This window comes from Penicillium pulvis (assembly GCF_028828015.1).
Source record: "Penicillium pulvis strain IBT 33274 chromosome Unknown contig_5_segment0_segment0, whole genome shotgun sequence".
NCBI lineage: Eukaryota > Fungi > Ascomycota > Eurotiomycetes > Eurotiales > Aspergillaceae > Penicillium > Penicillium pulvis.
Window position 1 is genome coordinate 2079780 of NW_026643078.1, and position 19056 is coordinate 2098835.

At 50.4% G+C, this 19056-nt stretch overlaps 10 protein-coding genes across 10 annotated transcripts; 5 read left to right on the plus strand and 5 right to left on the minus strand.

Annotated features, from left to right (window-relative positions):
• Positions 1 to 263: 263 nt before the first annotated feature.
• N7503_007353 (putative pectin methylesterase) lies at positions 264 to 1528 on the plus strand (the record flags this gene model as incomplete). Its single annotated transcript, XM_057066900.1, has 2 exons — positions 264 to 893; positions 959 to 1528. The coding sequence occupies 2 exons, from the start codon at positions 264 to 266 to the stop codon at positions 1526 to 1528; spliced, it is 1200 nt and encodes a 399-aa protein (XP_056920581.1).
• A 148-nt stretch (positions 1529 to 1676) lies between these two features.
• N7503_007354 (uncharacterized protein) lies at positions 1677 to 2156 on the minus strand (the record flags this gene model as incomplete). The annotated part of the gene is made up of 1 exon (XM_057066901.1): positions 1677 to 2156. The coding sequence occupies one exon, from the start codon at positions 2154 to 2156 to the stop codon at positions 1677 to 1679; it is 480 nt and encodes a 159-aa protein (XP_056920582.1).
• Positions 2157 to 2657: 501 nt separating this feature from the next.
• On the minus strand, positions 2658 to 3680 carry N7503_007355 (transcription elongation factor DST1; the record flags this gene model as incomplete). The annotated part of the gene is made up of 1 exon (XM_057066902.1): positions 2658 to 3680. One exon carries the CDS (start codon positions 3678 to 3680, stop codon positions 2658 to 2660), a length of 1023 nt encoding a protein of 340 aa, XP_056920583.1.
• Positions 3681 to 4722: 1042 nt separating this feature from the next.
• On the minus strand, positions 4723 to 5985 carry N7503_007356 (GTPase-activating protein RNA1; the record flags this gene model as incomplete). The annotated part of the gene is made up of 1 exon (XM_057066903.1): positions 4723 to 5985. The coding sequence occupies one exon, from the start codon at positions 5983 to 5985 to the stop codon at positions 4723 to 4725; it is 1263 nt and encodes a 420-aa protein (XP_056920584.1).
• A 351-nt stretch (positions 5986 to 6336) lies between these two features.
• N7503_007357 (copper metallochaperone COX17) lies at positions 6337 to 6770 on the plus strand (the record flags this gene model as incomplete). The annotated part of the gene is made up of 3 exons (XM_057066904.1): positions 6337 to 6364; positions 6486 to 6550; positions 6630 to 6770. The coding sequence occupies 3 exons, from the start codon at positions 6337 to 6339 to the stop codon at positions 6768 to 6770; spliced, it is 234 nt and encodes a 77-aa protein (XP_056920585.1).
• A 349-nt stretch (positions 6771 to 7119) lies between these two features.
• N7503_007358 (dolichyl-P-Glc:Man(9)GlcNAc(2)-PP-dolichol alpha-1,3-glucosyltransferase ALG6) lies at positions 7120 to 9005 on the minus strand (the record flags this gene model as incomplete). The annotated part of the gene is made up of 3 exons (XM_057066905.1): positions 7120 to 8503; positions 8556 to 8718; positions 8771 to 9005. 3 exons carry the CDS (start codon positions 9003 to 9005, stop codon positions 7120 to 7122), a joined length of 1782 nt encoding a protein of 593 aa, XP_056920586.1.
• A 988-nt stretch (positions 9006 to 9993) lies between these two features.
• N7503_007359 (putative nucleolin protein Nsr1) lies at positions 9994 to 11488 on the plus strand (the record flags this gene model as incomplete). Its single annotated transcript, XM_057066906.1, has 2 exons — positions 9994 to 10518; positions 10577 to 11488. The coding sequence occupies 2 exons, from the start codon at positions 9994 to 9996 to the stop codon at positions 11486 to 11488; spliced, it is 1437 nt and encodes a 478-aa protein (XP_056920587.1).
• An 862-nt stretch (positions 11489 to 12350) lies between these two features.
• N7503_007360 (uncharacterized protein) lies at positions 12351 to 13845 on the plus strand (the record flags this gene model as incomplete). The annotated part of the gene is made up of 3 exons (XM_057066907.1): positions 12351 to 12483; positions 12610 to 13194; positions 13250 to 13845. 3 exons carry the CDS (start codon positions 12351 to 12353, stop codon positions 13843 to 13845), a joined length of 1314 nt encoding a protein of 437 aa, XP_056920588.1.
• A 2412-nt stretch (positions 13846 to 16257) lies between these two features.
• Positions 16258 to 16715, minus strand: N7503_007361 (uncharacterized protein; the record flags this gene model as incomplete). Its single annotated transcript, XM_057066908.1, has 3 exons — positions 16258 to 16364; positions 16423 to 16633; positions 16689 to 16715. 3 exons carry the CDS (start codon positions 16713 to 16715, stop codon positions 16258 to 16260), a joined length of 345 nt encoding a protein of 114 aa, XP_056920589.1.
• A 1469-nt stretch (positions 16716 to 18184) lies between these two features.
• N7503_007362 (uncharacterized protein) lies at positions 18185 to 18942 on the plus strand (the record flags this gene model as incomplete). The annotated part of the gene is made up of 2 exons (XM_057066909.1): positions 18185 to 18281; positions 18344 to 18942. The coding sequence occupies 2 exons, from the start codon at positions 18185 to 18187 to the stop codon at positions 18940 to 18942; spliced, it is 696 nt and encodes a 231-aa protein (XP_056920590.1).
• Between the last annotated feature and the right edge of the window lie 114 nt (positions 18943 to 19056).

The window sequence follows — 19056 nt, forward strand, 5'->3', positions numbered from 1 at the left end:
GTTCCCAAACTCGGCGATAGTGTTTATTAGCTTGACTCGAGCTCGAAGATTTTCCGTCTGGGCCGCTATGCCTCGATATTGCTCGATTGAACTTGTAACATGCATTTCCGGAAGTCCGATGGCGTATAAAGGGGCCTTGGAATTTCCAAGTTCATTGTTTCTTTCTCGTCCGTGGTTGTCAGTACTAGACCTACCTAGTCAATCCATACAAACTACATCTACTATTGCATTCAATTCATACTACGACCACTGGCACTCGCAAAATGCATCTCACATCACTCCTCCTGCCCCTTCTAGGGCTCTTAGCTCAAACGACCCAGGTCAATTCAGCCGCAGTCACCACCCAAAAACTCTCAAACCGCATAGAATGCCAACGCACAGCCCGTAATTGTCCCAAAGGCACGATCCTGGTCTCAGCAACCGACGCCCGTGCAAAGTACAAGACAGTCCAAAGTGCCATTGACTCCTTACCCAACGACGATACAACACAAACAATTTTGATCCTGGAAGGCAGTTACACTGAACAACTGAATGTCACCCGCGCAGGACCCATAACCATCCTCGGTGAAACAAACTCGCCTACAGACGCCTCCAAGAACAAGGTGAATATCAATTTTGCCGCCGCGAATCAGGATAGCACGGGTACCATCGATAATATCTGGTACAGCGTGCTGGTTGTGGCACCCACGCTGGATGCGAGTCTTGTAGGATCAGGAACGACTGGATTTGCGGTCCCGGCTGATACGCCATTTGGTAACCGGGATTTCAGGGTTTACAATGTGGACTTCGACAATGATTTCGCTCCTTACACGGATGGTCCAGCTGCGGCTTTGATGTTTAGTCGTGCTAATGGCGGTTTCTACTATTGCGGATTCTATTCTTACCAGGATACGGTATGTACACAGTTTCATAAGACTTTAAGTTGAGACATGATCTGATTGGACTGACTTTCAATCAGATCTACATTGGCAAACTCGGAAATGCCTACTTCTATAAGAGCATCATCGCCGGCGAAACAGACTTCCTCTACGGCTTCGGCACTGCCTGGATCCAATCATCAGATATCAAACTCCGAGGCTGCGGCGGCGGTCTAACAGCCTGGAAAGGAACCAACACCACCTTCGAAAACAAGTACGGGGTTTACGTTGTCGATAGCAATATTGCTGCGGCGAATTCGTCTATCGCTCCGGACATCAAAGGGAAATGTTCGCTTGGTCGGCCGTGGAACTCTGAGCATCGATCTATCTTTGCGGATACATGGGAGGATGGAAGTATCTTGCCTGCGGGTTATACACACTGGATTTCGAGTGGGGTTGACCGGTTTGAGAAGGGAATTACACTTATGGCGGAGTATCAGGCTTATGGGCCAGGTTTTAACCGGACAGGCAGGATTGAGGGCGGGATTGATACTTTGCTTACGAAGAGTGGGTATAAGGAGTACTCGACACCTGCACTTGTGTTCCAGGATCAAGAAGGAGCATTTGGGGATGTAAGTTGGATTGATTGGGAAACTGTTGAAGGGAAATGATATGGTTAAGGATCTTTGTGAATCGTGATTCCGGTCTCATAGTATGATAGACCTGAGACAGTAAATAGTGAGAGCATTCTAGTGAGAAGCACCGTTGGACTCTCTCAGAAAGGTCTCTCTGCACTCCTCAGACTTTGCCGAATGAATTTTAAGAGTGCAATTCCCCGATTCGAGCAAGGTATGCCGCCCCCGTATCTGCCCAAACCTTATACTCAGAGACCAACAACCGGCCCCGCTTCTCTTCATCCTCGCTCGTATCTTTTGCAAGTGCAATCCGATAGATAAAAGTCTCATCCCAGGATTGACTTGTCTCTTGCCAGCTGAATCTGGCAGTTCCACGTAGACAAACAGCCATGTTGGTATCGTCGACGAGCCAATTGGACTCGGGTTCGAAAGTCATAGACTTGATTTCGAGGGTTGTCATTAGGATGTTAAAGTATTCGGATATACCGTCTATACCTATGAAGGTACGACCGAGGAAGGGGGCTAATTGTTGGAGGCCGTGTTCGTGGACAATGGGGGCAGGTTGGGTGGTAAAAGCTGAGGTGATAGTTGTGATAGGATTGGGGGTTACGAGGGTGGCCAAGAGGGATTGGATTGGGCCATTTAATGTTGATCGAGGAGTCATTGTGGATTGATGACAGTGAGGGTTTATTGTAAGGTCAAGGATCAAGGGCGAGGTTAATATTGAGTATGATTCTTATACTTTGAATTCCAAGGTTAATGTTCTTACATAACAATGACGTGAATACCTTTTTGATCTGTTATTGTTTGAACCTAACAATGGAAATGGATATTTCAATACCCAGAGTGAGACCTTCTCTCCACTCAATAAAACGAATCCCGTAGATTCAGTCACAGCTTGGGAAAGCCCAGAACACATCTTTCCCGTCCACCGTGGAAAAGCCGCAACGAAAAAAAAAAAAAGACAACTCCAGGACTGGCTGAAACAGCCTTATGTGATAAAGATAATTGGCAAAAAAAGAAAAAGAAATAAGGAAAAAGCAGAAGATCCGAAGAATCCGGTAAAACGAAAAAGGTGAAAGAAAAAGAAAGATGAACACCAAGCCCCAGGAAAATCATACATCTCTCTCATCAACGCTTGAACAGTTCGATTTGCTCTCCCAAATTACTGTCGCCAAGATTTACCGCAGACCACACACGTACAGAACAGGGTCATAGGTTCATCAGCAGCACGAGTCTGAGCTTCGGTGTAGGTCACCTTGCGTTGACCACACTTGCCGCACTGCAGGCTGGTACTGATACTGCGCTCTCCCTGGGCTACCATGGCATCGTTCATGTTCTTCTTCTTGATGGCCTCGTCGGCCTCGCGCTGTTGCTCAGACCGCAGCTCATCACTAGTCATGCGCACGAACTTCTCCGGGGCGATTTCTCCACTCAACACACGCACACGAAGCATGGGGTTTGACTTGTTCTTCAGGTTCTGGAATAGACTGCGCATCTTCTCTTTGTATTCCGGTTTAGTCTCGGGTCCGAGGTAGCTGTGTGCCGCCTTTTCCACAGCGGATGCCTTTGTCAACACCGTCTTGGGTGATTCGGTCGACCCCAGACACAGTCCATCGTACATGAGTCCGGTGCAGCTGTCTCGTACTTTGCTGGATGTAACGTTGATGTCCACTCCATCTGCCTTCCATGTGCGCTTGTCTGGTGGCACCGACAGTTTCGACGCCTTATCAGATGGGGTAGCGCTCGCGGGTGTAGATGGTCCAGTGCCATTTTGTGGTGGCCGCGGCGAATTGGAAGACCGGCTCGCGGCTGCTCCACCACCCTGCTTTTGCTTGTTGACTTCAGTCCGCCACTTGGAAACAATGTCACTGGCCAGCCGGGCCACTTCGGGGGACTTGCTCTGCTTGAACCGGTTGACAACGACTCCGATCTTGGTCCGTCGAAGCAGATCCTCCGTAGCCCGGATGCCTGTTTGCAATTCCTTGAGCAGACCGAGAATCACTGTCGCCGACTCTTCCTGCCCCGAGGCCTTGCCCAAAGCCTTAGCCTTGGCTTCAATTTCCCTGGCGTCCATGACTGCGGGGGTGCGGGGGTGAGGGGAGGTTATGATCAAGTCGGAGAAGGGCAAAAAGATGGAATGAAATGTTGTTGAGAGGACTTTGGGTTCGGTCACAGCCTGTAACATGGATTTGTCAGTGAGTTGTGCGCCAATGGATTGCGATGTTGAAAATTGCAGAGGAAACTGTGGAGAATCGGAACTTGGCGCATGTGGATGGTAAGGATTGCGCATGATGAATAACAGCCAGGAAGTACATCATGAAGACAAACAAAGCGTCGCAAAGACTTTTTCTCTGCCTGTAGTGCTGTACAAGTTGCGCGGCCCAATCCAAGACATCTCTGTCATATGTCCACCATCCCACGTTGAAGATGTTTATCATGGTGCCATTCGAATCCCTTATATAGCCCCAAAAAATCAAATGCGCTGGTTGAGATCCATTTCACGATTGCCATAATTGTTCCTGTACGCAGGCACACGCGGGATGGGCTGGGAGGGGCGGAATGCGCGAGCACTTACTCTGAAAGTACCGACCAGGGGATACAGCTGGCGTGAGTGGGCCCTTTATAGGAATATGGCGAGCAGAGAGCGAGGAGCCGGAGACTATATGTGAGCCTGCGTTGGAGGAAAGTGTTGAAGAGGAAGAAATGGAAGCTCCGAGGTTGAGTGCCAAGACGTGACTGCCCGATTGGGAAATTTCTCACTGGGGACTAAATAATTGGAGATCAAGGACGAAGATATGGCTATTAACAGTTTGAAATTGGAATTCAATTGGGATTTAATTGGAAGGCGCAGAGATTATCACCAGGAAATATAGGTGTATCCGCTTCTATCTCTTTTTTCTTTCTGTATCCTTCAGAGGAGCCAGTTTATGGTAGCTATGCATATGGTGTTGAGAGCAACAGGGAATTATGTGCAGTCATCATCGTCAACGGGGGTATATGGGGCAAAGTAGTCTTTGCAGGGAAATGTGGCATCAATGTCGTCAGTCAGGGCCTCATGAGCCGGTAGGAAGGACCGTGGGCGCAGACAACAACCGCTTCATCCGGAAACGCGCAAGCGGTACACGGCGGGTGGTTGGTACAGCCAAAGGGCAGTTGACTCCAGAGTTCGTCGGGATCAAGATACTGGGACCAAAGTGGAAATAGCCCAGTAGAGCTGGTCGGCGAATCTAGATGCCAGTCTTGCCAAGAGCCTCAGCCAAGGCATCGACATCCTTGTCCGACTTCTGAGCAACCTTCTCCTCCTCAGCAAGGTCGGCAGCCTTGAGATCCTTCTCAGCCTTTCGCTCCTGCTCTTCTTCCTCTTCCTCCTCCTCCTCTTCCTCCTCTTCCTCCTCGTCCTCCGACTCGAGCTCGTCCAGCTCATCAACACCCCAGGTATCCTCAGGGTCATCATCGGTGCCGTGCTCTTCCTGACGGGCCTCCAAGAGCTCCTTTAGCGCGGTAATGTTCACGTCTTCATCGGAAAAGATGTTGCCATTCAACTCGACACGGCGCAGACTAGGGAGTGCGGTCTTGGCAGCGTGGGTAAAGGCCTTGACACTATCAGCCTTCATTTCGTTGTACTGAAGACGAAGGGTCTGCAGCTTCTGGTTCTTATTGGCGGCGAGAGCCTGAGCGACCTTCACACCACCACGGGCAGAAAGTAGACAATCACCAACGGCCAATTCGCGCAGAGATGCCCAGCCCTCCAAAACACTAGCCAGAGCAGTGGATCCCATAATGGTGAAAGTGTTGTCCTGCAGATCCAGAACCTCCAGGCCGTGGGCGTGGCAAAGACCGTTCTTCAGCAGGTGCGCAATACCCTCCTGGCGGATTCCGTTCTGGGTCATCTTAACGGACTTCAGGCCTGCGGCATGCTTCTCGTAGGCACGAGCCCAAGCCTCCATACTGCCGTTCTCCAGACGGTTGCGACCGCAAACAATGCTCTCCAAAGGAGCAACCTCCTTGCCCTCTTTGCGAGCCTCTTCCTTGCGCTCAGCGAGCTGGCTGAGAGCATCGGCAATCATGGTTCCGGCGAAGGGACCCAGACCGTTGTTGTTCAGGATCAGGTGGCGGAGGGGTGTGTGCTTGGACAGGAAATCGACGAGGGGTGCCTGGGTGTTAAGACCGAAGGCATTGTCGGAGAGGTTGATAGTGTGGGCAGTCGGGATTTCGAGAATGGCATCAAGGAGAGCCTTGAGGGCGGGAGGGATCTCGGAAAGGAGACGGGAGGTGAAAATATCGGCCAAATCAGCGACTTCGAGGTTCTTCTGGGTTGCGAGGACGGCAGCGAGACGCTCGGAGGCACCGATGCCCAGAGTGTTGCCACCGAAATGGATCTCAGTGTAGTCGGTGCTCTCAGTCAAAGGCTTAATGTGAGCCTCAATGTCCTCTGCAGTGTCGAGCTTCAGGCTTTTGCCATCGAGCGAGAAGATCTTAGGAGGGGCCATGGCGGGGTAGTGGATTAGGAGAATGGAAGAATTGAGCTTGACAAAGTAAGTCTGAACGAAAGGAAAGTGAAGAGAACCGGAAAGGGATCTAGCAGCCAAAGTCTACCCGACTCAAAAAGGAAAGCAGGGAGAGTCAAGAGTGAAAAAAAGGAGGAGGCGAAATTCAGAAGCCGCCGCCGCATTGTTATTGTTCGATAACAAAAAGAATAGACTACGGTTGCGCATTGTGACCAACTCCGCATGCATTAATAATATCGATGGTGACATCTGACCTCAAATCGCACTCGTCCAAGACCTCTTTGAACCTCTTTGTTGCCGTCAATCGTTGAAACACATCCTCTCTCTTTCGAAATGTCGTGGTTATTTGGTTCTTCCAGTGGTAAGTCCCAGTCGACTCAAGCCTTGACTTGCGCAACCGCAGCCGACATGCGCCATGCGCAAGGGTCCACGGCAAGGCAACAAACCTAGCATAAAAACATGCTAATATTTGCGTTATACAGAAAAGAGTGCTCCCACTCCGGCCGAGGCGCAGCCCCAGCAGCCCGCTCAAACCGAAAAGCCCAAGGTACGCCTCGAGATGATTTCGCCAGCAACATAGGCATTAACACCATCGAATGCGCTAATACCCGTTTACTGCAATATAGCCTTGCTGCGTCTGCAAGACAGAAAAGACGGCTCGCGATGACTGCATGTTGTTCTCTAAATCCGATGATCCCGCGAAGGAATGCCAGTCGACGATCGACCAATACAAGAGCTGTATGGCTGGCTTCGGCTTCAAGGTCTAAACTAGAGTCTTCTGGTTAGATGGGGTAAGAAAGATATCTATGGATGATGTTTCTGTCTTGTGTAACACCACCTTTGTACTATAGCATTTATTGGAAGGAGTTCTTTTTGTTTGGCATGTACTGTACCGTCGGGCCGATTTACGCGCTCCGATTCAAATGTTTGCGATCTAATCTTGGAAACCAAATCTTAGATCATGAATATAACATATCTCATCTCCAAAAACCCGGGCCAACAGGGAAGGTAATCTAATAGATCCAAATTGAATTCACATGTTCTAGCAACAGTTTCATCCCAGAGGGGATTATAATGGGGTATCTTTGTAAGACTATATGGCCACTGCCCAGCAAATCACTGATTCTTCTTCCGATTTTCCTCTTCGGCCCCACGGCGGTCAATCTGACGGCACTGTGTAACCAGTTTCCACATACACCAAAGGTAAGCAATCCCGAATCCACCGGCCCCGATGAGGGCGTTTAGTACGACCCACAGGTCCGGTTTACCAGGAGGGGGAGGCACGAACGCCTCGCCGACATGCCATGCAATCATGACAATATAGAACAGGATGTGCAAGAGCTTGGCAAAAATGTTCAACTCGAAGTGCGAGCTGGGATCCTCCGGAGATGAACGGCTCCGATAGGTCTCAAGGGAGAGTGGGGGCAAACCAAGTAGATAAGCCCACAGAAGGGTCATGACGGCGTAAGGCATGCGGAGCTCCTCGCGCTGCAAAAGGGGGAACATGGTCCACGAGCCAAGGATATTAGCCCAACCAACCCAGGCGCGGTTCTCCTTGCTCAATCCACCATCACCAGCGAGCGAGAGGGTCATGGGGAGAAGAGGAAGAAGAACGCTCTTTTCGTGCACCTGGAAAGAAAACAAGAAGAAACCCCACGAAACGCAGGACAACGCAGGAAGCAGAAGAGAAGCCCGAGGATGGCGGAAAATGATGCCACATGGAACAATAATTGAGCCCAGAGTGGCGCAAAGAGACGCCCGTTGGAGCAAGGAAGTATCGAAGTGATGCAGCTTGTAAAATGTATGGATCGCGCACCAGGCATTAGCGACTTTGTCTTCAAACAGGCCACGTGCGAAGGGGAAAATGCGGTGAACCGTTTGCGTTAGCTGGAAGAGAACTGCATAAGCCACGGAGCTCTTGTCTAGAGCAATTGGAACCGATTGCAGAAGAGGAGGCTCTGGCGCAGACGCAAAGTCCTTCCGGGCCTCGATACTTGTCGCGCCGATTAAGAGTGGGGCGAATAGCAGAGCGAATGCAGCGGCTGTAATGAGAGAGATGTTGATAAGTCGAGGGATGTTGATCCGTGGGAAGACGCAGACACCCAGGAGATAGGCGAACATGACTGGCGCATAGTACAGAGCCATTTGCTTGAACCCTAGAGCGCCGACAAAGAAGATACAGGCCCAGAGCATGCGCCCCGCCATGATCGCATCCAGGCTAGCAACCATCAATCCCAGCATCACTGTATTGTATTGGAAGTGGCCATGGTCGATAAGGATGGTTGCCGGCTGGAGCAGAATTGCAACAAGGGCGATGGAGGCGGACCATGCATGCACGCCATGCATACGAGTATACCGGCGAAGGAAGTTTACAACTGCAGGAACATATATAAGGTATTCGGAAACCACGACAGTGGCGCGCATGTAAACCTTCAGGTCCGGGTGCTCGAAGCCGCGGGATTCGTCGAGTGCGAACCAAGCCGGCTCAATGGCGGTGCCACTTCGACGGTCAGTTATATCTAATCTTTGTTTGAAAGGACCGTAATACATACATCTTTCCGAGCAGCCAACTGTGGTATGCGGTCAATGGGGGGTAATCGAGGCCCCAGTATGGCAAATCGTAGAGATACCACTTGGGCATGGGCAAATGGGTGGTGATTTCCATCCAATGTCGTTGCGCTTCAAAGTCACCGTGCATAGGGGGCACCTGGAAGCCTAAAGTATATTAGTTTGATTCCACACCGCGGTAACAATTGCTGCTTCCTACCTGAGTAACCCCATAGACTGACAGCCCATCGGAAGAGACCGACAGCCATGAGCGTAAGTGGCAGGATCAGCCATTGTGAGATCCCAGCTCGTGCAGCCCACAGAAACGATACGAGTGGAAATGCTGGAGACTGCTTTCCATCTCCGATATCGATTATGAGATTGTTATTGGAGCCGGGAGCCGTGGGGGTCTTTCTCTTCTTGCGCGGGCGATGGGAGGGAATGGGAGGGGCCATATTGAAACAGGCCAAATGGTAGGTTAGGCGCAGCCCATAGATGAAGGAAAGGTACCAATTGGAGTGCGAGGCGGTGTTTGGAAGCACGAGAAGTCGCAAAAAGGAAGTGCACCTATCTATCACCCTGGGTAGGACAGCTAGGCTAGCTATAGGCCAACGAGAGGGAGTGCCGAGTGGATTACATAAGCTCACACCCTGCCACATGTACTTTGATTAGGTAATGGGAATATCCACTTGGTGTTGACAGTGGGTCCAGAAGTGCTTATATCAGCAACTGAATTTTGCGGTCAGTGCCTGGGTCTAACTTCATTTAGCAGGCGGAACACGTTTCTGCCAGCCTCCGAAAAATTTCTGAAATTTTTTTTTCTTATCAGAGAGCTTGCCCAGCAACGCCTCTTCTTTTTTTTTTCTTCTTCTTCATCCATCCTCCCTCCCCTTCCTTTTTGCTATCACATCACCTGTGCTAGCACTTTTCTACCTTGAAGCTCCAATAAAAAAGCTTCCTATGTACGTTCTCCCCTTCCCCTTCTCCCCAAACTGACACAACTGTGTGGGTGGTACATTGTACTTTCAACCAAAGTACTTCAACAAGACATCTGTGGGCTTTTAACACATCGAGGGCTGTGGGCTTGTCATACTGCATATCTATTTCGTGGGCTCTGTGGGACTTCTATTTCCTCGTGGGTTGCGTATCATAGTTGCATATCGTCGGTCGGTCTCTGTGGGCTTGAACTCTGTCCGTTGTGGGTTACTTGAGGGCATCTACCAGCTGTGATCAGTCACTCCTGGCATTCTATCCATTTTTTTCCTGAGGGTTATCACATTGTTACACATCCAAAACACGGGTGCTTATTGAGGGATTAGTTGGCTCCGCCGCACAAAACCAAAGCACTTCGTCAATTTTCGTGACCACTGTACGTGGGAGATGTGAAATGAAACCCGATCTTGGAAACCTCGTGCTAACGTGACTTCTCTCTACAGTTTCAATATGTCGAAGACTAAGGTTTCCTCCAAGGCTGAGAAGCCCAGCAAGACCTTGAAGGTCAAGGACGCTGCCCCCAAGGTTACCAAGAAGGTCGCCACCAAGGAGGAGAAGTCCAAGAAGAACAAGAAGAAGGAGCCTACTCCCAGCAGCTCCGAGTCTGAGTCCGAGAGCGAGGAGGAGTCCTCCAGCTCCAGCGAGTCTGAGGATGAGAAGCCTGCCAAGAAGGAGGTCAAGAAGGTTGCCAAGAAGGAGGAGTCTTCCTCCGAGTCCGAGTCCGACAGCGATGAGGAGATGAAGGATGGTTCTTCCAGCTCCAGCGAGTCTGAGGATGAGAAGCCTGCCCCCAAGAAGGCTGAGAAGCCCGCCAAGAAGGCCGAGAAGAAGGTCGAGTCTTCCTCCGAGTCTGAGTCTTCTGACTCTGAGTCCGAGTCCGAGGACGAGAAGCCCGCCAAGAAGGCCGAGAAGAAGGAGGAGTCTGACTCCGACTCCAGTGACAGCGAGTCTGAGTCCGAGGCTAAGGCCGAGAAGGTATGATACTCAACTCCGTATTAATCATTTACAAATACTAATATGCTTTAATCTATAGGAGTCTTCCGACTCTGACAGCTCCGACTCTGAGTCTGAGTCTGAGGACAGCGAGGACACTGCCAAGGCCTCCAAGAAGCGCAAGGCTGATGACGAGGTCGAGGCCCCCGCTAAGAAGACCAAGACCGCTGAGGTTCCCGAGGGTGCTTCCGCCAACCTGTTCGTCGGCAACCTGTCCTGGAACGTCGATGAGGAGTGGCTCCAGCGCGAGTTCTCCGAGTTCGGCGAGGTTTCTTGCCGTGTTGTGACTGACCGTGAATCCGGCCGCTCCCGTGGTTTCGGTTACGCTGAGTTCGCTGAGATTGCTGATGCCGTTAAGGCCTTCGAGGCCAAGAAGGGTGCCGAGCTTGATGGCCGTACCATCAACTTGGACTACGCCACTGCCCGCCAGAACAACCAGGGTGGTGACCGTGCCCAGGCTCGCGCCAGTGCCTACGGTGACCAGACCAGCCCCGCCTCCGACACTCTGTTCGTTGGCAACCTGCCCTTCAGCGCTACTGAGGATGCTCTGCGTGATGTCTTCGCTGAGCAGGGTAGCATCCTGGGCATCCGTCTGCCCACTGACCCCGAGTCCGGTCGCCCCAAGGGTTTCGGTTACGTTCAGTACTCCTCCGTTGAGGAGGCCCAGGCTGCCCACAGCCAGCTTGCTGGCACTGAGATCGACGGCCGTCCTCTGCGCCTCGACTTCAGCACTCCCCGCCCTGCTGGTGGTGACCGTGGTGGCTTCGGTGGCCGCGGCGGTGGTGGTGGTTTCGGTGGTCGTGGCCGTGGTGGTCCCCGTGGTGGTGGCCGTGGTGGCCGCGGTGGCTTCGGTGACCGTGGTGGTCGCGGTGGTGGCTTCGGTGGCCGCGGTGGCCTCAACAAGGCCAAGGGTTCCATCCCTGAGTTCAAGGGTACCAAGGTTACCTTCTAAGCATGTTCCTGATTTGCATTTTGCCATTTCTTGGTGTCATTAGGCCTCTGGGAGGCCTTGGATTTTTAAAAAGTTTGTATGATTCCGTAAAGTATTTCTTATTTAGTTCCGTGATACGATGAATCCACTGTAATTGCTACGTCACTATTCAATTTGCTTCCCATCCTGTAGTCCTGTAGTCGCTCTGTAGTGGCTTGTCCACATGAACAGTGATACCATTGATTGTGGTCATGTACTGCCATCTGTCACCGCTCCCGTCCCCCGCATCTCTTTGTCCCAACGTGGTCTGCATCATTGCGCGGTTCTCAGTGAAATGCACTTTAATACACTTGAAACTATATATTCCGCATCCACTTCTGCCTCACTTTCTATGCACCACTAATCCATATTTCCAAGTAGCTTTCTTTTCATCCAGACTTAATTCTACTTCCTATCTCGGAAAACTGCGCCCCTCGCGTCTCATCTAGTCGCTGGCTTCGTCACGGGCTGCAGATCACCTGCTCCGTCGGCTGATCACCTCATCATCCAATCTTCAGCCCATTTCCTCCTTTCTTTGTTGTCTACCCTACGATCAAGTATTGAAGTTCTTCCTTAATCTTAGGCTTCAGATATCTTCTCTTTGGTCCCTTGGAGACGACTTGGAGGAGTGAAAGAAGATAACAAAGCGGTTGGGCACCAGTGATGGGGCAGATCATCCATCTCCACACTGATAAGATCCTCATTGATTGTCCTTCCCCACGCTTGACCGCTCCTACTTCCAACACCGGGTGGCCTGACCCTTCAGTTCCCATCTCCCATTTTTAAATATCATTCAAAAGATATCTTTACCCTATTTTTCACTTTCTCTTACATCTCTGTGGCCATGCAACCAAATCACTGCGACCCTCTTGGTCAGGTGCGGGAGCCCAGAGCCGCAAGTCAACTGATGCGCGATGGCCAGCCGAGAGAACATGGTCAGCCCCGATCGTCTGGTGCGGCGCCCATGAGATCTGAAGGTATGTTAGGAAGCCTTTTTATACCCTTGGACCTGCAGAATCTCGCCTGCAGATCGAGTTTAAATGATGCATATTCCGTTGCGCCCTATCGTTCGTCCACCATGTACTCACTGCGGTATTACATAGATTCGTGGATCGATGTTTCTTCCCAACCATCATCCTCATCGCTATCTTCAGCCGCCACAAACGACGACATAATCACAACTGGTCTTCACGTGGAACCTCGAGACGCTGGCATGTATCAACACCGTAGTCGGCGACGGCGCATGCAGCATCTCGCAGCGGTGGCGACAGCTCATGTTGACTATTCGTCGCGCGAGGCTAGTCTGGCAAGCAGCAGTCAAGAGGAATATGAAGAGAGTGAAAGTGATCCAGATCCAAATATGAGCAGCTCCAATGAGGATATTCATCGTCCATCCTTGCCTGCTCCACGATCTGTACCCTCGGCCCAGTCCGACGCAGCCTCTAGTGATGATGAAGATGATACTTCTACTGCTTTGGGAATGGGGATCAGTCCCTCACCATTTGTCCCTCAACCAAACGTCTTTAGCCACCCACCACTCACCAATGATCCTTCCTGGACTCGACCAAGCGAGTCCCGCCGTTCTCAACCCAGTATCTTGTCTAACTCCAGTCGCCGCACTGCCATTCGTCGAGAGTCCTACCCTTCTGGCTCACGGCAGTCTCGCCGATCTCCTCAGTCTCAGCATAGTCCTTATAATATGATATCACCTTCTCACCATGCGGACCATGATGCTGCCCTTAGAGCCAGCCTATCTACCCTTCTGTCCTGTGCTGCTGCTGCTCGTGGCCTCCCCAAGCCCGAGAACCAACGGCCTCCACCCTCCACTCCCCCCCCGCCCCGCTCAACCATCCTCATTTCGACTTGTTGGTGTCTCTGTTGCCATGGGAGAGGAGAGTGATGATGAAAATGCTTCCTCGCCCCAGTATGCTGAGGCCAGCGCCCCCGTGGGTCCGTCTCTCCGTCGTGACCCCCGCTCCCCCGTGCCACCGTCTGGTCCGCCAGGAAAGACCAAACGACGATCTACCTCACCCAAGGATCGGACTTCCACATCTAAGAAGAGTCGACGTGCGAGTCTCACGGACTCGACAGCTCCTGTCAGCCCCACAGTCATGACGTGGGTCATCAGTGCTGGTGTTGTAGTCCTGTTTTCGGCGATCAGCTTTTCTGCGGGATATATGCTTGGTCGAGAGGTTGGTAGGACTGAGATGGGTATGATGGGGGATGGTAGTATCCCTGGTGCTCGATCATCGGCAGCATGTGGGCAGGAGGCAGTTCGAGGCGGTCTAAGGCGGCTGCGTTGGGGTACAGCAGCCGCTGGATCTGCGAGCCTGGCCTAAGGTGACTCAGTATTTTCATGCCCAGTAACGACATACAATGCTGTGAAGTATTGACTTGATGGAACACGACAGCCCATGATTTGATTTTCATTTATCTCCTGATTTATATTCCTTGGGCTACTTACTTGATATGCCCTCTCCTTCCCGTTGTCTCCATCTTGTGATGAATACTTGTTCATCTGCTATCTTTGACCGCATTGGAAAGGACGGGAAGTTTGACCATCGTTTAGCCGCTGCCGACAAAAATTGGGAACTGTATGAAGTTGAGTGAAGTGTTCACTCTGGCGCTATGGAGTTTAGGATAACATCCTGCCGTGGGGTTGGATGTGTTTGCGTTGTAATATTGATAATGAATTTATACCCTCTTCATGTTCTGCTCTGTGCTTTAAGAAGAATGTAGGATGTATACAAGCACCGTGAGGACTTGAGAGATAAAGAGCCTCTCAAGGTTCATAATAGCCCTAGTTTAATCAAGGGATGTCAACGTGGGGCTGTGCTCTGGTCCGGTTCACAGTGGCCTGTTGCTCTTATGGAGCAATTACAAAATTGCGAAGAAACATCCATGTTTAATCCAAGTCCAGCCTCATCTACGGCATACGCAGGATTGGGTACCATTCGGCGGTAGGGTAGGACCAAGCATGCATCAATATCACATCGCGCCCAATATATGCAAATCAAACCAAAGAAAATTTAAATCAAGCAAAAGAAAAGAGGGAATTGAAAGAAGATACCAGCAACTTGTTGAACGATAACACCCAAAATAGCATCCTACTCCCGATGTAACCGATGAATACCCACATGCGGTCCCATGCATTAAAAAAGGAAACGCAAGTGGACCCAATGACGCGAATTAATAATATGCATAAACCCCACTACACCAAGAAAAAAAAAACAAAAGTACTCGCCGTCTCCGATGCCGACCGCACCAGCCACACCTGCAAGAACGGCTACGTCCGCGCCTATGACTCGCGGCCCGGTTCCCAGGACCCAGGATCCTGAATACCGCCAGGATCCGGTTCCTTTTTCCGGCATGCAAGGCAGAAGCAATATAGTTCCTTTAAATTCTTCGGGAGGATCCGTGAAGGCTCGTTTCATGTCCACGGTCTACAAGAATTACTACTGTAACCCACCTAGAACTACAACCAGATCGGGACCGAGTCGATCGGTCTCTTCTCTCCCCACGTAGATAGGGGAATGGAACTGGAATTATGGTCAATAGTAAACGCCCCTCATCCATGGTCGCTATGTAGCAACGTTGCAGTTGCAAATGGTGAACTGGACCGAAAAGTCAAATCAAACCTCGAACTATTGCTTCGCGATCTAGGAAATCAATACTCACAGCGAGAGTAAGTAGATCCCGTCGATTGATGTTGCACAACATCACCCCCTCACCCAATCCCAGGTTCCCTATCTCCAGGGTTCACCATCTCAAATACCTTGGTGAAACGGGGCGAACTATTGGATCTGCACGGGCCGGGCCACAGCACGGAGTGCGTGGTGAACGATGAGCGGTTAGACCAAGGGGCAAACCCCGGAAGCCCGATATGCAGGGAATATGGAATCATTCTTGATTATTGGATCCTGTGATCACTATTCGCAATCGCAAGGTCTCGTTTCCCTGTTTCATTCCCAAGGAAAAAGCAAAGAAAATTGAAAACTCAAGCCAATGAGAGAATTGTGTTTGCGAAATCAGGCCTCCCTCGAGCCTAATTGCAATAGTCTCTTATCGTGGTCATCGTGCATATGTTAGCTTTGTCAGCGCTTAGACGCAGGTGATTTGGGTTTGTTGAGTGCGGAGCCCGTGGGTGATCTTTTGCTGCTTGGGGTTTGGCTTCGTTTGATCTGCGCAGGGGCCACTGCGTTTCATTAGGTTTGGTCACTTGAGACACGTTTGTGATTGAGGGGTTAGGGTTGGGGCCTTTTTTTGCCGACATTCTAGACATGTCCAGGTGATTGTGCCCGAGTGGAGTAGGTGCCTTGTTCGTGCCTGGTTGGTGTTAGGGTATGGGGCCTCGTTTGTTGTAGGTTGGGCTAGATCTGGCCGTCGGCTTTAGAGTCTCGGTTTGTATGGAATGAGGCTGGTGGCAACTGGGAATGTCAGGTATGTCTGAATATGTGCTGTTATATTTGCATTGGAGAATTGCCTCCTGTTATATACATGGTATTATTCCCGTCAGGCGAGATTAACATGAAACCCGGTCCTATCCCCCCGTAAACGCCTTGCTAGCCCATCGCTTGGTAAAACAAAAAGTAAAGTCTAGTGACAACATAAGAAAGATGCAAGTCCGATCAGGATGCCTGTGTCGGGATACTGGTGAGATTCATGTGGAATCGAAAGAAAGACAGTCGAAGATAAAGCAAAGCTCAAAAGATGTGGTCGTATAAGTCGGATGAATGATAAAAGAAAATAGATCAAAAGAGTGTTGTTCTTGTAGTCGCCTCGGACCGTCGACGATATTTCAAGTCGTCTCGGCTGAGGAAGCGACGAAGCTTGGATACTAAGCGGCGACATGGTTGTTCTGGAGTTTGAAAGTCAGAAGGTAGAAACAAAATAAGCAAATTGTGAAATAGACATACCACTGCCTCGTCGTGTTAATTCGGCTGTCTCATCCAAGGGCTGTGTAGTGTAGGCTGCAGCCCAATAGTTTGTTTGTTGGTAACCGGTAAAGGTGCAGTTGTTGGGGTTGTACTGCGGCTGCATGGCTGCCACATGCGGATAGAGCGTTGCCAATGGGGAGAGCAGCTCATCTGGTGGTGGCGAGCGTCTGCTGTCAATGCTTTCGCATTTCTAGAGAGAAATATGAGTTGATGTTTGATGTAGTGCTGGATGGGCTCAAACATACGTAGATATCATAGTTGGATTTGTACATGATGTAATATGTGTGTGGGTCGGAGAATAGCGAAGCAAGGCGGTATTAAACAGGGATATTTCCAAGATTGAGTGTTGAGTCCAGATCGACTGTGGTCGGATGTCGAATATGCAGTTGAGATGTTGGGATATGAAACTGCAGACAGGCGCGCCTTTAAAACAGAAAGCATCCTCAGCCGCAGGGCGGGGGAATGAGGCAGGGTACGTCAATCTGATGTGCATTAGTTGGGGCTACTTGGCGCGAGATATGGTCCGCTGTCCAGGAAGCCGGGATTGGTGACGGTCATGGCAAATGGAGGGCGATCATTGGACGCGAGACGCTCAGGACCCCGTAATCGTCGATTGACCCCCCGATCCATCGGAGTGACCGAGATCAATACGAACCTTGAAATCATAATTTCTCATAGCGGGTTTATTGGATCATCCCTGCAAATTCTTACATTCTTCGCTGCCTGTCTTACACGCTTCCTCGTTCTCACCCCTTGCATCTTGCCTGATTTTTTTTTTTTTTTTTCCCACGTTTTTGCTCAGGAACCATATCACACCTTAGATTACAACTGCCAGGGTTACCGTTAAATGTAACTTGATTTTTTTAAGATTGATGAAACGGTCCCTACGTAACAGGGGGGTATAAGGCAGGATTTGTCAATCTGCCGGACATGAAACGATCGGCCGAGTACATCCGATTCATATTTTTTTCGGAGATCGAATTCTTAATTTATGATTATATTTATGATTCAGGCTTCTTTTTTTCCAAGGTTTTCGCGAAAAAAAGACTAAGTGGGGCTATTAAGAATGTCACACAGGTCAATCGTTACGAGAGTCAACATTGACACTGGTGTAGGTTCTGGGTTCTAGACCGTTCAATCTTTTCACCCTTTCCAATTTCTCATTGAATATGCTAGGTAGACAAAGGTAGACAAGAAATAAATGGACAATAGTTTCGATCTTTTCGAAAAGCAGATCTGTGATCTCATTCTTCCAAATCATGTTAATTAATAGTTAAGTGGGCTCAACCACGCTATTGGGACGCTAACGTGGCACCCGAACTGAGGTGGTTGGAGGACCTAGCGACAATCTCTTTGTCGGGCTCCACCTACACAGCCACATCCCTTGCTATCTGGGCACGAGCCACAAGCTCGGTCTCCCCGTGGCTGGTGATGTGGCTCAAGCTCTGTCTGTGGCTGAACACATTCGTCGCCTTACTCAATAGCTTCTCCTGCCTGATCCACTTCTGTCAACCCCGAACTAATCCGCCCTTGATCTTCATATGTGATAGTTTCTGACATCACACCGACCCTGGGGAGGCCTCGGTCGTCCCGCCGTGCGGGAGCTATAAGGACCTATCCCTCTCCCCCAGAATGCTCATACCTTAATCTTATTCACCCCATCTGACTTACCTTTGGTTGAATACTTCTCCAGTCTTCTAGACTACTTTTAGCCACCCCCTATACATGTCAACATACGATCATGTCACTCAGTATGCAAGGCTCAGGAAGAGAGTGCTGGGAAAACTCTCCACATATGGATCTATGCGATCCTTATTCTCGCGAGCGTCTCGCTCGAGGTACGCGACCCTTTTTTACTATTTCCCCCTTCCTAGTCATCTTATCTGAGACCTCCCTCCAGGATCTGTCGAGAGAGAGACTGAACGCACCTCCGACAGGCGGGCACCCTACTCCGAGGGAGTAAGCTACCCTGAGGCACAATCTATTCTTGGCGATGGAGAGTTTGGCCGTGTGGATCCTACTGGCTGGTATCCGCACTACAAGAATTGCTTGCAATACTTCCTTGAGTGCAGCCAACATGCGCCGACGGTGCAATCCGTGGCGGCCTTTATCAATATTCGTCTTCCATTCCAACGCGCTCCAGAGGCAGGTCAATCTGCGCAGCAATCCCCGCCATATGTTTCTCTCCGACCTTTTGTTCGGCGCTTGATTGTTACGGCGCAGGACTCTCCTATTACAATGCGCGCATTCTTTGGTGATGGCTGGGAAGCTGGTGTGGGATGCATTTACAAGCAAGAGCGCATCAACTACCTCTTCACGGCCAAGAGTAGTGGGTGGGCGGATACCAAGACAGCCTACGACATACAACCCGACGAGCAGACTCCGTTTTTGCGTCCACTGCGGGACCCATCCGAGGAAGAGATTCGGGCAGCAGAGGCCCGATGGAGTGAATGGTTAGCCATGGAAGATTGGATGGTGGGCGCTCGGAGCCCCTGGTGAAGAAAAAAAGGGGAGGCTAGAGTCACCCCAACTTTATGAGACATGACTATTGTTTTTCTTTTGTGGTTTCATAATCTATTCTTTCTTTTGTTTTCATTCGGGATAAAAATGATT